Below are 16,354 nucleotides of genomic sequence, written 5' to 3'. Positions count from 1 at the left end.
ACACGTACGTATACGCCGAAATGCAAATGCAAATTGCATTTGTTTGCGTTGTGTCATTTGTCGCTTGGATGGAACCGAAATGATAGGGTCGTGGAGGGGGAGCTGGTGGGTTAAGGGAGAACCGGGGCTGACTACAACTCTCAGCTGGCAAATGTGACAACTTGTTACAAAATTCATCAACTTATGAAATATAAATCACACACCACACTGGAGGAGTCAGCAGAGATAAAACGATGGAGAGTGCCAGTTCATCTAGAATATTCTACAGACGTCATTAGTTTTGCAGGCCCAAATGGCTTTGCAGGCTTAAAACCATTTGAATCCAATTTTCAGAGCTAACTTTAGCAGGCCTTTCGAAAGTACTATGGGCTATTTTGAATAAGTGCGGTCAAATGTACGCTTAAATAAGCGCAGAATTGATCTCCTAAAAAACCAGCAAGCTCAAAATCAATTTGCTATTAGTAGGCAACAGAATTTCGTGTATTTTAAAAGTTTATATATTATTTACTTTTTACTTAATATTTACTCCCTCCATCCCATTGTACTTCCTACTTGAACGGTTTTAAATTCAACCTCAGCAGGCCGATTTTTCGAAATGCCAAGACCTGGAACACCTAGCCGGTATAACAATTCATTCCAACGCCATCACCCCAACCGTTAACAACTATTACTATAAGATAAATTCATTTCGACCTAGCCGTTTTTTCACCTCCAACAGGCAAGTAAAAACGAAAAAAATTTCATATTCTTTTTTTTTTTTTTTAGAAATGTACACGGTAGAAATTTAACTTCTCTTTTTCTTGCAGTCCAAAATGTCAGAAGAAGAAGCCCCAGGATCTCCGGGTGAGGCTGTTGAAGAAGAAGATACCACTACATCCGATGCTGATACAACCACAGCTGGTGCCCGCATGATGATGATCCACCCATGGCTGACGGCCGCCGCAGTGGCCATGTATGCCACCAAGGTCATGTGGGTCAAGTTCCGTGAGATCGGCCTGGCTAAACAGGAAAAACGGCTCAAAAATCAACTGGCGAAGCAGTCTAAGCCCTTGCAGACTATTGATGAAGATGTTTCCGAATCTGATGCAGAATATGATGCAGAATCTGATGCAGAATCTGATGCAGAATCAGATGCAGAGGACGAAGACGTCGTCGGGCCCCAAGTCGAAGATGCAGCAGAGGGACCGGGATTCGAGCCAAACCGTGTGGATATATGCCATCGCCCGATCGAAGTCTCTACTGACTGCTGATGTTCGAATCGGGGATGAAGGACCGCGGAAGGATGAACATGCACACACACACTGGACAACTACACTAATTGTTGTAATGCTTGCGTTTTCCGTAGGGGAGGATCCACGGACAATGTTTGACATGTACCACCACATTGGGGGACACAAATTGTTAGTTTTAAAACATTAACCAAATTTCTTGTACCACATTGCGATATTTGAATTAGTTTTTATGAGTTTATATTAAATGCTGCGATGAAAGTATGGTACCCTATTAACAAAGAGCAATTCGTTTTGGGAGGGGGAAATAAGAAATCGTCTACTACGACACATGGGCAGGTTCGATTTCAGTTTTCCCATATGGCAACAGATTCTTTCGTATCGGTGTGGTCATCCAAGGGCTTTACTTTTGTGTTAAGATTTTCAAGAACAAATTTGGATTCACGTCATCTCGATACCATACACCTAACTGTCAAAAAACTGCTTTTATATAAGATTATTGTGATTAATTCCCTTTACCAGGCAGGAAATACAACATGAGTGAGTCCGCATCTGAGGACACAGATTCTGAAGGGGTTGCTGCCGTGCCAGTTCCCGATACCACGCCTCGCGATGCGGACGCCACAACTTCCGGAGCCCGGATGATGATGCAACACCCATGGTTGACGGCAGCCGGAGTTGCCGTCTATGCCACCAGAGTCATTTGGGTCAAGTTGCGTGTGCTCCGGTTGGCCAAACAGTTGCGCCTCCAGAAGCAAAGATTTTGGAAGTCTAATCCCTGGCAGGACAATGAATCTGGCTCTGAGGCAGAGAGTGATACCGATGGCGAGGAAGGCGATTCTGACGAGTCTACAGATACAGATGTGAATCGTAATAGAATTGAAGCTACTGATAATGATCGGTTAGTCCGAGTGCCGCAATAGTTTTTCAAGATGTTTTTCGAATTTAAATTCAATGCTGCAAGTTATTAACATTGTTAGCTGGATTAGAGGGTACCATATGCTTTAAAATACAAATCGTTTCTCATATTCAATTTTAAAATACCATTAACGATTGATATCACTGCTTTAAACAATGCCCATATAAGCAGTTTGAAACCAGTTTATCTACTGTCATTTTTCAGATTACAGATTAAATGCCCAACTGAATCGTCAAAAGGCCTTTAATGTAAGCAATCAAAGTTGTGAGTTATATTTATACTTTGCATTTTTATTGATTTGTAACAATTTTGACACCTTGCTGTTGGTTCAGCCTGCCGGCTCTCCCGGTTTCAGTTTTTGTTCCTGTTTCCGTCTCGATCGATCAATCAAAAACCCGAGCGGCGCGTCATTATGTCATAGTGGTGAAAATAGGGGGGAAAAAATGGAAAATTTATACATAGGCAGTTGCAAACGGGAAATTCATGGAACAGGCAGCGGCAGCGGTCACGGAAACTGGGGCACATGCAACTGCAACCGAGCGGTGTCTGTGTGCTCAGCATGTTTGCACCCGCCATCATCATCCTGTCGCCAAAAGCCACGCCCACTAGCTACCGTCTCCCCTGTCAACCGCCTCTTCCGCCCCCTTGCCCATCGACCATCGGGTGTTTGGGGACAGGAAGAGGCTAATGAATGCCGCTGTCAATTAGCAATGGGCGTTGGTAAATCAATTCAATGACACTGTGGCGCTGCTCAAATGGCATTCGCCAGTACAATTGGTAAGTGAAAAGTGTCTGAAGTTGTCTTAAACGCCATTAAATTCGAGCTAAAAAGGTTTAAATTTTACAGATTTACTTATATAAACCATTTTATGAATATCACATGAAGTTGTAAAATAATGCTTATAGAAATTGGCATTTCTATCAGTTACTTAAAAACCATTTAAAAAACACTTAAACATTTTTATTATCCCATTTACCACATAACACTCCTTCAGATCGACAGAAATTAATTAATATTGGATAACCAGCAAGACAGCGGAAACAATTACCCCTTTTAGCCCCATTTTGATTGCATGTTGATGGATTGCTTAGCTCAATCACTTCTTCACATTTCGCATTATTTAATTATCAATAAAATGTGCCAACTGTGCTGCCTCTGTGAGTCTTTTAATTGTTCGCCAATGTTGCTGAAGTTTGAATGCAACTCCGGATTGATTTCGTAACGTGCCACAGAAACGTGGTCTAAATAAAGTAAAATGCCGCGCCGCCAAGCAACTTTAAGCACCAACAACTTTCGTTACATATTACATTTTTGTTGTTCGGCTTTTCTTAGCCGTTTTTCATTTGCTTTTCTAAAACGCGAACCTACACACACACGCACACCTCTTATTTGCTACTCGATTTCCTTGACGGCTTTTCCTCAAATGATTTAAGCTTCGTTTTATTTTTTCTGACTCGAATTCAATATTTTATCTTTGGTTTCTTTTCACATAATAAACGCGCTTTTGGCATAATTGCCCCAGCGGTTTTATGTTAGCTGGGCGGGTGGGGGGTTGGGAAAATCGTGTGGAGCGGGTCGATAATTATGATGTTGCATTGTTGTTGCGGTTATCGTCATCGCCTGCCACGATAATATGCCGTTTGCCCGCCAATCTGGAACCTCTGCCCCTGTCCCCAGTCCCCCATCCACCATCCCCAACTCACTTTTCCGCGCTTTCGTGTAATATTTGCTCACAATTATTGCGAGACGACGCAGCCACATAGTGGTTAATGCTGCCACTGCTGTTGTTGTTGCTGTTGTTGCCGCGGCAGTTGCGGTTGCATGTTGCAATAACCATTTCGCTTTCGCTTTCCAGTAAGGTAAGTCATTCAATACCCCGTGGCCATTGGCAGAGAAAGGGATATTGGTTAGTCAAGAGTTTGCGTTAACCCATTTGGGAAATCTCTACAAGTTATTGGTATTAATATTATAGTTCATGTTTTAATTGGTATTAATACCAATAGTAAGCTATTGTTAAGACAGAAAACAACGAACCATAAATTTGAAACTTCAAATATTAATATATTATATTTATGTATATGTATGTGAATATGTAATTCATTCATTCTTCGCCTATTCAATCTAATTTGTAATTTTAAATTGGTAAACTTAAACCTTTTTTCGCCATTAGTTATTTTGTTTTTAATTAATTTGGTAAGCTCCAACGATACTGCTCCACCTGCGGCGCATACCCCGTTGCGATTCTGGTTCGGATCGCTTTTAATTGTGACTCATTTGGCGGGGGGGCGCAACATGAAAGTCAATGCGCCAGCGGATGCAACATGCGAGTGGGCTGGCAAACAGCGGAATACAGTTGCACTCGGGCTGCGAATCGGGTTGGGGATGGGGGTATCGGTGGACTGGGAGCGATTAGAGCTGGATCTGGTTGGACGTAGTTCGGGTGCGACAATTGTACAGCCCATTGCCGTATTCCCCAAGTGCAACATGGCCATTCTATGGCTTCATTTTGCAGCGCTGGCATTTTACGACCATCGATAACTGAGCCCGCGACAATTTCACCTAGTGTTAAAGTTATCTAGTGTGCTTGTGAGTCGCAACCAGTTGAGTTAATTTAAAGTTGCACCTTGCAAATAACTAGTATGATTTTATTTTAATTTTAATGTGCATTAACTATTAAATTCTTTCACTTTTACCAACAAACTAAGGCAGTTTTTATTGGGCGCAGGCACTGCAGTGCATTTCGTTTAATTCAAATCCATTACGCAGTAAAGTTTTTCATTCAAAGTTTTAATAACACGGAAATGCAGTGGCATCCCGAACCCAAAGGCAATCCCCAAAAAACCCACTTCACGCACCAAAAATGAAAAAAAAAGCAAAAAAGAGGACCGAAGAAAAACAAATGAGCAAAGGATTAAAAAAGTTTGCTGCCTTCTGCTTTTGCCGCTTTTATTAATTTTTTTTTTTTTGCCCCAAACTTGCTGGGTGAATTCAATTTAAATTTAATTACTTCAAATGCCAACTTTTGTCACACATTCGGGGGCAGAAAGGGGCATAATGAGAAGGACAAAGTCAAGTAAGTCGACTTATTTGTCTGGCAGTCATTTAGCCGTTTTCCTGATTTAATTGTAAAGTCTACTCAGCAATTGCCCCGCGGTGCTTGGCTAATCAGATCAACATTATTAGCAGAGGCAACAAAGCAATTGCAATCCTTTTTCCCTCATCACCCACCTCACCACCCTTCCGGCCACAAATGTTCCCATCTGGAATCCGTTTTCATTACAATTTGTCGTCTCATTGATGTTTGCCCTGCTTAGAGCTGTTCTTGTCTGATATTAATCCGATTGTCTCTGACATAATCTTCCCAGCTGTCTGTAGTTGTGGGTGTTTGCATGCGAGTATGTTTATGAATTGTTTATAATGCCATTGGAGGATAATGTCTGAACATAGTAAAAACTTTTGCTATGTTGACTTTGACAAGGCGCTTGTCTATAGTTGTGCCTTGTGGATTTGAAGAGGGATTAGATAGTCGTGGCAATTGTTTTGCTCTTCTTGTTTATCTAAAATATTACAATGTGCTAAACCAATTCAAATCAAAATATTAAACTAAATTGGCATGTTTGTTTAAATAATATGTACCCCATGTTGGTATTAAAATAAGAAATAAGTTTATTAAAGAGAAATTATCTACACCTTCAAATAAGATACATGAATCGTTGATATTTTGCTATTTAATTTTTGAAACTTAAAGCTAGTGAATTACGCAGAGGCCGAGCCCAGACATTTTCGGGTTGTGTGAAAATGCCAGAAAGTGACTTTCTGCCGCCGCCAGGAAACGGAGAAGCGGAAGAACCCGAATCAGGAGCAAGAACTTTCGGGAAGGACGAAGGAATCGCCGGGGCGGGCCAAAAGTAACATGTTGGCATCGTCTAGAAACTTACAAACATGACATTAAATGTTGCCCTGCCCGTTCGCAGACATAGAAGCAGGTGAAAGGAGCAGCGACACGAAGGATGCAGGCTGCAAAAGTTTTTGGTGGCACAGCTGAGGAGATTTCCTTGACGTTGCGTATACGCCACCGTTGCCATTTAAATGCCTGCAGACGCGCCAAACTTCTGGCACCTATGGGAATTTCATTTGTTGTTCATTTTTAAGCAGTTCGCGATTTGAATTTGGCGTTGTTGTAATTTATAATTTATATTTCCTTTCTTAATAAATAAATAAATAGTCAAGTTTATGTTTGAGTTTTATGATTTATATTTTAAGTTATTTCAACTGCAACACCAGCACCACGACCTACTCACAGCAAAAAACGTACAAGAAGGAAAGAAGGAATAAAAAGAGTGGTATTCTCTTACAATATGTTTTATGGCATAAAAGGTGTGGCCATTCATATCAAATATAAAGTAGTGTTGTTTAACGTTATTTTTGTAGGTTGAATAGTATATTCCAACACGCCCCCTCAAAAATAACGTCTATAATTAAAAACATAACAATAATATTCATTAGTAACTATCAAATGTGGGTGGTGTGCATTCTGGGAAGTGTTAACTGATCCAGCATTTGCTGCGAGGATACGGGGAAAACCCAGAAAAACCCGATCAGATCATTGTAACAAAATATGTTTACAGGAATTTAAATTTGAAAAATATATATAAAAATTTCATTCAGCATTCGATTGGTCGTCTTGCAGCAAACCCAATTTGTCTCGTAACTCCACAAATCTCGCAGCAGGCAACGGTTTTGTAAATATGTCAGCCAGTTGATTCTCTGTAGGAATATACTCAAGACAAATCACATTATTCTGAACTTGCTCTCTGGCAAAATGATATTTAATATCAATATGTTTAGCTCGTTTATGACATGAGGGGTTGTTTGCTATGCTAATACAGCCTTGATTGTCTTCGTAAATTTTAATGGGGTTTTCTAGTTTAATGTTAATACTAGTTAATAAAAATTTAAGCCATAGAGCTTCTCTCACGGCTTCAAATAGGGCCATATACTCAGCTTCAGTTGATGAGGCTGCTACTGAGTTCTGTCTCTTTGTATTCCAACAAATGAGATTAAAATCAAACATTTTGAATAAATACCCTGTTGTACTTTTTCTATCAATTTCACTACCAGCCCAATCAGAATCCACATAACCAATAATTTTATTTTCAAATGCCAAGTTCTTTTTAAAAATCAATTTCATATCGATAGTGCCCTTCAAATATCTAAGAACTCTTTTTAAGTTCTGCCATAATTCGGAGTTATTTTTGCTACTATATCTGCTCAAGATATTTACTGCAGTAGTTAAATCTGGGCGTGTACAAAGCATTATGTACATTAAACATCCTATGAGGCTACGGCATGGGGTATTGCAGTCTTCATCTGAATTAAGTAATTCATAATTTATTTTACTAGGTAAAGGAGTACTAACTGCATTACAATTTTCCATGTTAAATTTACTTAAAATTTTTTTAACATATGCAGATTGGCTTAAATAGATTTTATCTTCCTGCATCTCTATCCTAATTCCAATAAAATGTTTTATTTCATTTAGGTCAGTCATCCTAAACTTTTCCATTAAATACCTTTTGAAGTTATTCATTCTTGTCATATCTCCTGTAGCTATAACCACATCATCTACATATAATAATACATATATGTTTTCATTGATGTTACCTTTGTCTAAAATATATATACAGCGATCAACTGAAGAGTTTACAAACTCACACTCTTTCAATGCTTGCTCAAATACTTCAAACCAGCATCTAGCCGCTTGCTTGAGTCCGTAAATTGCCTTATTCAATTTACACACATTGTCACTATTACACGATATACCTTGAGGAAGTCTCATATAAATTTCCTCTTTTAACGTGCCATTTAAGAAAGCTGTTTTTACATCCATTTGATGGACTTTCAAGTTATACTGTATTACTAATGACAATATAAATCGGAAACTTGAAATTCTAGCTACAGGAGCAAATGTCTCTTCATAGTCTATTTGGTATTTTTGAGTGAATCCTCGTGCAACCAATCTAGCTTTGTATCTAATTGGATTTCCAAGTTCATTATATTTAACAGAAAATACCCATCTGCTATCTACAATATTTTTGTTTTCAGGCCTTTTTTGTAATTGTCCAAGTATTATTAATTTTATGAGCATTTAACTCTGTATTGATGGCTTCTTCCCAAGAAGATTTATCATCCCTATATTGAATTTCATCAAATGAATTTGGGACATCGTTAAATATAGTGTGAGCATTTAGAACAACTTTATTTAGACTATTATCCTCTTCATTATAGGATATCTGAGGCTTAGTCTTTAATCTCTCACTTCTTCTATTAATAATTTCTATGCCATCATTTTTAGTTGGATTATCAATTCCAATTTCTTTTAAGTGCTCTGCTGTTTCACTTTCCCTACTCTCATTCGGGTTGCCTGATCCCTTACTTTCATTCAGGTGATCATCTCGCTTTCTTTTCTTACTCTCATTCAGAAAATATTTATTACTTTCCTTACTATCTTTCAGGAATTGTATGTTGTCGCATTCCTTACTCTCATTCGGGAATTCTGTTTGTATTATTTTCCTACTGTCATTCGGAAAATTTTTATTTTCACTTTCCTTACTATCTTTCAGGAATTGTATGTTGTCGCATTCCTTACTCTCATTCGGGAACTCTGTTTGTATTATTTTCCTACTGTCATTCGGAAAATTTTTATTTTCACTTTCCTTACTATCTTTCAGGAACACTGTTTCAAATTTAACAGCTCTAGAATTAACCATATTGGTTTCATCGACAACAACATCTCTTGCGACAATAAATTTTTCATTTACAGCATCCCACAACTTAAAACCATTGGGTTCATAGCCCACAAAAATACTTTTAAATGATTTATCATCAAACTTTCCTTGTTTGTTTTTAATATGCACATAAACAGTTGCACCAAACACTCTCAAATGTTTTAAGTATGGCTTTTTATTGTGCCACATCTCATATGGGGTCTTTGAACTATCAACAAGTGCTCTGCTAGGAATTCTGTTGATTAAATAAGTAGCAGTTAATACTGCTTCGCCCCAAAAGCTTTTATCTAGCTTTGCACCACTAACCATGGTTCGAGCTTTTTCCGTAATGGTTCTTATCATTCTCTCAGAAACACCATTTAACTGAGGTGTATGTGGCACTGTTAAGTGATAAGAAATTCCTTTCTTAACACAAAATTGTCTCATCTCATTTGACAAGTATTCTCTACCATTGTCAATGTATAAGTACACAACCTTTAAATTAAAATGAGCTTCACTCTTGGCTACAAAATCTTGAAACATGCTAAACACATCAGATTTATATTTAATTAAATAAGTTACACAATAATGTGTAAACTGATCAACAAAGATCACAAAATAATTTTTATCATCTAAAGTAACTGGAGTAATAGGCCCACAGACATCTGAGTGTACTACAAAAAGTGGTCTTTTAATATGGGTCTTATCTTTCAATTGTTTAAAAGGAAGTCTTGCCTGTTTACCATTTAAACAGGGTTCACAAATTTCACATGATAACTCTAAGTTGTTTAGAAGACTTTGATCACTAAACATATTCTTTCGTTTTATTTCTAATAATTTGCCATCGCTTATATGGCCAAACCTCTCATGCCATAAACGAAAATTATTTTTATGCTTAGCATTTATAGAATATGCTTGAAAATTGATCACAGGTACATTGTTTAACATACCTGAATTTTTGACAACCATTAACCCATTTTTCGAAATGGTTACACCGCTTTTGTCAAATTCGATCGACATTCCTGCCTCTTGGAGACGCTTTACGGACATCAAATTACCAGCAGCTTCCTTACAAAAGAGTACATCCTCCAGTGTAATCTCATGGTCATTCCGTAGTCGGACAATACCACGCTTAGTGGCATAAATAAATTCGCCTTGCTTGGCCACTGCAATCTTAAGTGGAGGCACAACCTCCACACTGTCGGTATATAGCGACTCATCATTTATAAGATGGTCACTAGCACCAGAATCAAGGACAAACCCGCAGTTGTCCATCACTGAAGTATTATTCACTTCTTTTACCATAAACGCAATGCCGTGTGATGTTGCAGTTTGAACTTGTTTTTCATTTTCTTTATTTTTATTATTTAATATTCTTTTATAATGGAAACAATTTTTTTTAATGTGGCCTTCTCTGCCACAGTGGTGACACTTGACTTTATACTTTGAATTTCCCTTGAATATTTTCTTTGGTTTAGTTACCCGATTTTTAAACAAATTATTTTTATAAGTGTTATTATTGTTGTGCACGATCGCGTTCATAACTTTCTTGCTTGTATCGTTGTGGTCATTTTTAATTTTAATTTCTTGATCCAGCAATCTATTTTTCACAAACGCCAATGTCAAATTTTCTTCAGATAATGTCTCTATCGCTGTAATAATTCCATCGTAACACGAAGGCAATGTGATCAGTAGATGAGAAATTTTATCCATCTCTTCTATTTTTGCACCAGCTGCCAACAATTCACTTATAAGTTCGTCAAAAATATGAAAATGGCTTAATAGTGACATCTCACTCGATAGCTTCAGAGAAAGCAAACGTTTTCGCAGCGCCAGTTGCGACGCCAAACTTTTTCGTTCATAAACGGCGTCCAAATTCTCAAGAATCTGACGCGCCGTAATGTCGCTTGTTGCGAAATTTAAAAACGAGTCGCTTAGGTACTCTATTATTGTACTTTTTGCACAACGCTCTGCCTTTTTCCAGGAGTCATCTACCTCGTTAGGCATTAAACCATCAACTACTTTAAGCACATCTTGCTCGGCTAAAAGAGCCCTAATTCTAAATTTCCAAATCGCGTACTTCTCGCCATCAAACGGCTTAATATTACGTTTAGCCTTGTCCATTTTTCACTCAAATTCTGAGAAGGAAATAATTTCACAAGAATGTGAAAAAAAAAGCTATTTCACAAGAATGTGAAAAAATGCTATTTCACAATTTATTTTCACAATCTTTAATTCACAATTTAATTGTTTATTAGGCATGGACTGGGCCCATAACCTGTTGTAATTTATAATTTATATTTCCTTTCTTAATAAATAAATAAATAGTCAAGTTTATGTTTGAGTTTTATGATTTATATTTTAAGTTATTTCAACTGCAACACCAGCACCACGACCTACTCACAGCAAAAAACGTACAAGAAGGAAAGAAGGAATAAAAAGAGTGGTATTCTCTTACAATATGTTTTATGGCATAAAAGGTGTGGCCATTCATATCAAATATAAAGTAGTGTTGTTTAACGTTATTTTTGTAGGTTGAATAGTATATTCCAACAGGCGTCGTTCTCTTTTTGGTTTTCATTTCTTCCTTTTTTTCTTAGCCTCTCCTTTGTTTTATATGCTGGCAGAAGGGACAAAGAATGCCGCAGTAAATTTACACAATGAAATCTTAAGAGGTCCCCGGGGAAAATGACGGAAGCGGGAAACTTTAGGGGTAAAACTTTCACATGGCGAAGGTGGGAAAGCCCGGCAAACGCACCTGAAATATATAAGAACTACTTGGATCTGCACTTGAACAATACCAGGCATATGTTATGAGGCAGAAGCCTTCGCCATTTGACCGGAAGTTCGACAAAGTTCAAATTACTCAGCAAAGATGGGGGAAAACCAATGTATGGCCAATGCTTTCATTCATTCGTTTTTGCAAATAAATGAACCGTATACTAAAACAAACAAATTCAATTGAATCGCTCTCCTGGGCATTACAATTGAATGTGCCAGGGCTTTTCTTCTCCACACCCAACCGTTGCGAAAACGAAAATCTAATGAAAATGTTCAATTTGCTGCAAACAAACAATGCCACGCAGGAAAATCCAAACAACAACAGACAGCAAGAAAATCTGGGAAGGCTGAAAATCTTTTCCACAGAACAACACTCGTTGTTATTTGTTGCACTTGGCTGATTGAAAATACATGGTCTTTTATTTTCCACATTTCCTAGTTAGTCGGTTCAAGGGCAAACGGCAGGAAATAATTTTTGTATCAATGCAATTTTCCAGTAAAATGACAGATAAGCTTGATCCGAGAATTGAGTACTCGTTTAACTTTCCTTTTAATGGGCTTATATAAATTTCAATTGACTCTCATTTAGTTAAACTTTTCAATATAATAATTTAAAATTTTGAGTAAGTTTCATTATGATTGCACTTTGTGTGGGCTTACAAGATTTATTAATAAGCCTTAACTTAAGCGGGTGTCTTACAACGGATTTGCATTGGATCTATGAATGTCTAATCTTGGTTTATAAATTAAATTAAATTAGTCGCAATTTCCTTTACAATCGAGCTATTTGTAATCCAACTATCCACTTATCTTTCACTTTTCTGCAGTTTCAAGTTATGTGCCATCCATCTATCAGGTTAGTGGGCGTGGCGAGCGCCTCAAAACCTTTGAACCCAGAATTCCCTCCAAAGATTTTTCTGCTCATTGTTTACGCGTTTTTCGCCACTTTGGTCTTTGGCTTTTCGACTGTGTCGTTAAAAGTTTTATGGCTTTCGGTCATTTCGGCTATTAGGTGTGTCTGCAATTTGCTTGGATGATGGAGGATGGGGTAAATTAATATTAAAGCGTGTCGTGTGGTATGTGAGTGCAGCTCCAAGGCGTTCATTCGCTCAGCTTAATTGATGGGCGCCATAAAAGAAATACAGCAACGACGGACGACTGGCGAAAAACTCACTCACAGTTTTTGGTCATATATCAACCGACCCACGACTGCAAATGAACTGCAATTATCAAGGAGCAGCCACAAGCGAACCACACAGAAAAACAACATCTGACTGCAGCAGCAGATGCAAACAAGTGAAAAACTGTTTTTCCAGCTTTTCAGTTTCGTTGTTTACGTTTTGTCCGCAATGCAAATCATCATTAAATAAATTACTCATAATTATCGCCAGAAAGCGCCATTGAATAGTCTTTCTTTTCCTCTATTTTTCGGTGGAAATTCGCGCTGGCCATTTGTCTAACCCGAGTCAAATTTTGACTAATTTCGTTTTGGGGAGCCCCGAAGCTAGCTAGCTAGTTCGCTTTTCCTTCTGTGGTTTTCCTCACAGCGCCCGTTTTTATTTTCTACGATTTTTCCTTGAAGCCAAGTGGGCGGCATTAAGTCGTGTAATTTGCTGTCAAATTTCGTATGATTTTGGCATGATAAAATGACTAAGCTGGCCCGGTTTGCTCTTTCTTTGGCCATGTCTTTTGCTTCCTGGTCCTGGCCACTCAACTCAAGCTGGACAGCTGTCCATCGTTGGCACTACGTTTTTCTGGCACTGCTCGATCGACACAATGAAATATGTAAAAAAAAAAAAGATTGCCTTCAAAATTGGCAGGCACCCATTGAAAATTTCATTGTTTTGCGGGATTGGGCTGTAAATATTTGTGGGCGGGCTTCTAATCAAAGTGATGAATGGCAAAGGCCTTGCACAATAACCAGGAAAATGGTATTTTCTTTTCTCGTAAAAAGGCCCAGCGAACTTAAAGGCTTTTATGCGGAGATTTGAGATGACTCTGCAGGTGCATAAATAAAAAGTTGGGTAACAAATAATGATTGTGCTAGTTGATTAAATGTATTAGGTAACTTGAAGGTTCAAGTTAATACTTTTCATATCTTCTCTAGCGATAGTCATATCTATTCTCATTAGCATTTCGAATATTATTGCAGTTCTCAGACATCAGATCGTAGTGCAAAAACTGGCAACCTAATTTTTTCACTCCACTGCCTTTGGTGGATGCCCCTCTGCCCCTACGGAAAACCAAGCATTTTCCCCCCACTTCCATTGCAATTTTCGCACTCAAGTGGAGAGTAATTTGCGGTCGTCTTTGGTAACAGGGATTGGCTTCACTTTTCGCATTTCGTTTTCGCTTTTTGCCGGCCAATCGGATAGTTGAACAAGTCCATTTCAGAGGCCAAAACTGAACGATTGTGAGTCTGAGTGATAGTTCATCGGTGGTTTGGAGTGTGTGTTAGGGGCTTGTGGGGGAGGGGGGGGAGCTATGTTGGGGGTTTCGGAGATAGCCACAACGCACATGAGTGTGATATAATGATTGTCGGACATGCTGCGAACATTTGTTATAAAATCGGCAAATTGCAACATCTTGCTTACACTGAGCAGCACCTCTTACAAAGCTTATCAATTGACTTAGTTTTAGTTTACTCTTTTGTTGAGGATTAAGTTTTTTGTTATTATGGCAAATTTAAAATTGTTCGCATATGATTTTTGATACTTGATTACATAAAGTAAACTAACCTTTGAAGGCAAACTTGTCGCCCAGTGTTGTCACAGTAATGTATGTTTTCCTATTGCTTTTCCACACCGTCAATTCACTTTTCCTAGCCACAAACTAGTAAGCTGAATGTCGCTAAGCTCTCATAGCTCGACGGTTACTTGAAAAACCTTTCATTAACAAGACCCAAATTATGAATGTCGCTCTAGCGATGGCGACAACTGTCAAAACAGGCTGAGTGTTGATGGCCGGACTTCAACGGGGTATTTGCCTTATATAATGCACTGGCAGTGAGCGCCAATGATTTACACAAATTATTTTGCAATGTACGTTGGCCAGTCGCTGCTTAAAGCCGTTGTTGGCTGTCTCGGCCATCAGAAATGCCCCTTGCCAGTGACGAAAGACCAGGGACCTTCCCCCTGATGCCGCCTGTCGCCGTGAGCCGTAAGTCAAACAAATCAGTCGTGCCAGAAGATTAATGGCGGCATTATTGTGTCGCCTGCCCAGTCATCCTCATCTCCATCGGCATTCCCACTCGCATTCGCATCAGCTTCGGCCTTCGGTCCACAGTTTGCCGCTTCCAACAGATCCCTGTTGCCAACGAGCGGCGACCGACAACCAGCTACCATCATCATTGGCAACTTCATCATGCCGCTGGCCATCGGACTTTCCGGGGGCAGATCAGGGTGGTGCTGCGGCTGCCCCCAGTGGGTGGTGGTGCACGTAACCCACTCTCAATGCGTCGTCACTCACGTTGTGGCCTTAGGTTCCTGCCACCCAAAGAGATCGGAGCGTGTCACGAAACAGCAACTGTTGTCTTCTGGATGTTCAAACCGTGACTTAAAAAATATTATTCAGATAGTAAATCGATTTAATTTTAAAAACATTTTAATTTGTCCCAGTAATCTATTTTCTAGCCAGAAAAAAGAATAACAAACCAATAAAACTTTTATTTCATTGACAGATTTATTTGATTTCGATTCCATTAGCACAAGAAAAGAAAGTTTCAGAATTTCAATGTTAGATGACATTGATTATTCAAAATATTTTTCGATATTTTATGGCAAACACGAAAACTTCTCTGATGCGGTTAAAGCCCCTCTTTGCCACACTTTTGCCCACACTAGTTGGGTTCAAAAATGTTGCATGCGATTTTTCTTGCAGTAAATAATTTTTCATGCCAGCTGTCCATGTTATGTCTGTCTGGCCTTTTCAGGCGGCCATGCTCTTCCCCCTTTCTCCGACCGAATAGCTGTCCTTGTCCGCCCGTCTGTCGTATTATAGCCCATTGATCAGTTTGTTTTACTAGCTCCTGGAAGCTGGACCTCAGCTCCCATCGTCTGGTTTTGTGTACTCTTTGGATTATGAACTCTTTAAACTCCATTCAATGGCATGCAGATGCTGATGTCGATGTCTGTGGGCGGCCAGTTGCAGGCGGAGGAATCGGAGAAAATGGGTAGGTGCCAGGCTTTGTGGTCAGAACCGGACTGGTATTCAGTTGATTATGACGGATGCGGTTGGGCTACAAGCCGTTTGCAAGTTCTACTTAAATCGAGTTCAAATCGATGGCCGAAGAGTGTACTAAAGTCTTGGGCAACCACTAAGAAATTGGAACTTTAACGCCGTTCTGAAGAAAGTTGTTAAGTAGTAATTTATTGGTGATTTTGATATTGAATAAAAAACAAATTAAACATTTTTAACTGGCTGATAAAATGTTCAAGCTAAAATATGAATGCTTCGCACATTCCGACACTTTTCCCCTAACAAATTGAATTCAACCAGAACAAGTGACTTTTGTTTGCACTTCTGCACCGGCATAGTTCACATTCGGTTGTTCTTTATCTTAGAGACGAGGCCTTAGGCTCCTGCAAATTTGTTTAGTTTATTGAGCCGGTGCCGCGGCAAGGGGAAAAGCGGCAGGCGACCACCGAAATGGCTGCTT

General features: G+C 39.0%; 3 protein-coding genes and 1 long non-coding RNA gene across 4 annotated transcripts in view, besides 1 other annotated feature; 3 read left to right on the top strand and 1 right to left on the bottom strand.

Annotated features, from left to right (window-relative positions):
* The window catches only part of mbl (muscleblind), a gene marked incomplete at both ends in the record, with an annotated part of 162,828 nt that overhangs the window by 131,342 nt on the left and 15,132 nt on the right, over positions 1-16,354 (bottom strand). The window lies entirely within an intron of this gene.
* On the top strand, positions 652-1,505 carry CG12699 (uncharacterized protein). Its single transcript, NM_137358.3, has 2 exons — positions 652-718; positions 807-1,505. The coding sequence occupies exon 2, from the start codon at positions 813-815 to the stop codon at positions 1,248-1,250; it is 438 nt and encodes a 145-aa protein (NP_611202.1). The 5' UTR covers positions 652-718; positions 807-812; the 3' UTR covers positions 1,251-1,505.
* Positions 1,758-2,266, top strand: CG18469 (uncharacterized protein). Its single transcript, NM_137357.4, has one exon. It carries the CDS (start codon positions 1,766-1,768, stop codon positions 2,150-2,152), a length of 387 nt encoding a protein of 128 aa, NP_611201.2. The 5' UTR covers positions 1,758-1,765; the 3' UTR covers positions 2,153-2,266.
* lncRNA:CR46235 (long non-coding RNA:CR46235) lies at positions 2,534-2,974 on the top strand. The gene has a single exon (NR_133129.1). It is a non-coding gene; the product is annotated as a long non-coding RNA:CR46235 (long non-coding RNA).
* Positions 6,326-11,471: a mobile genetic element.

The sequence above is a fragment of the Drosophila melanogaster genome, chromosome 2R, assembly GCF_000001215.4.
Source record: "Drosophila melanogaster chromosome 2R".
In the NCBI taxonomy this organism is placed as follows: Eukaryota; Metazoa; Arthropoda; class Insecta; order Diptera; family Drosophilidae; genus Drosophila; species Drosophila melanogaster.
Note: the sequence above shows the minus strand (reverse complement) of the source record. Positions and strands in the feature narration are given on the sequence as shown.

Bases quoted from the DNA above. Each gene is read 5' to 3' on its own strand.
- CG12699 (NM_137358.3), top strand. From the start codon at position 813: ATGTCAGAAGAAGAAGCCCCAGGATCTCCGGGTGAGGCTGTTGAAGAA.
- CG18469 (NM_137357.4), top strand. From the start codon at position 1,766: ATGAGTGAGTCCGCATCTGAGGACACAGATTCTGAAGGGGTTGCTGCC.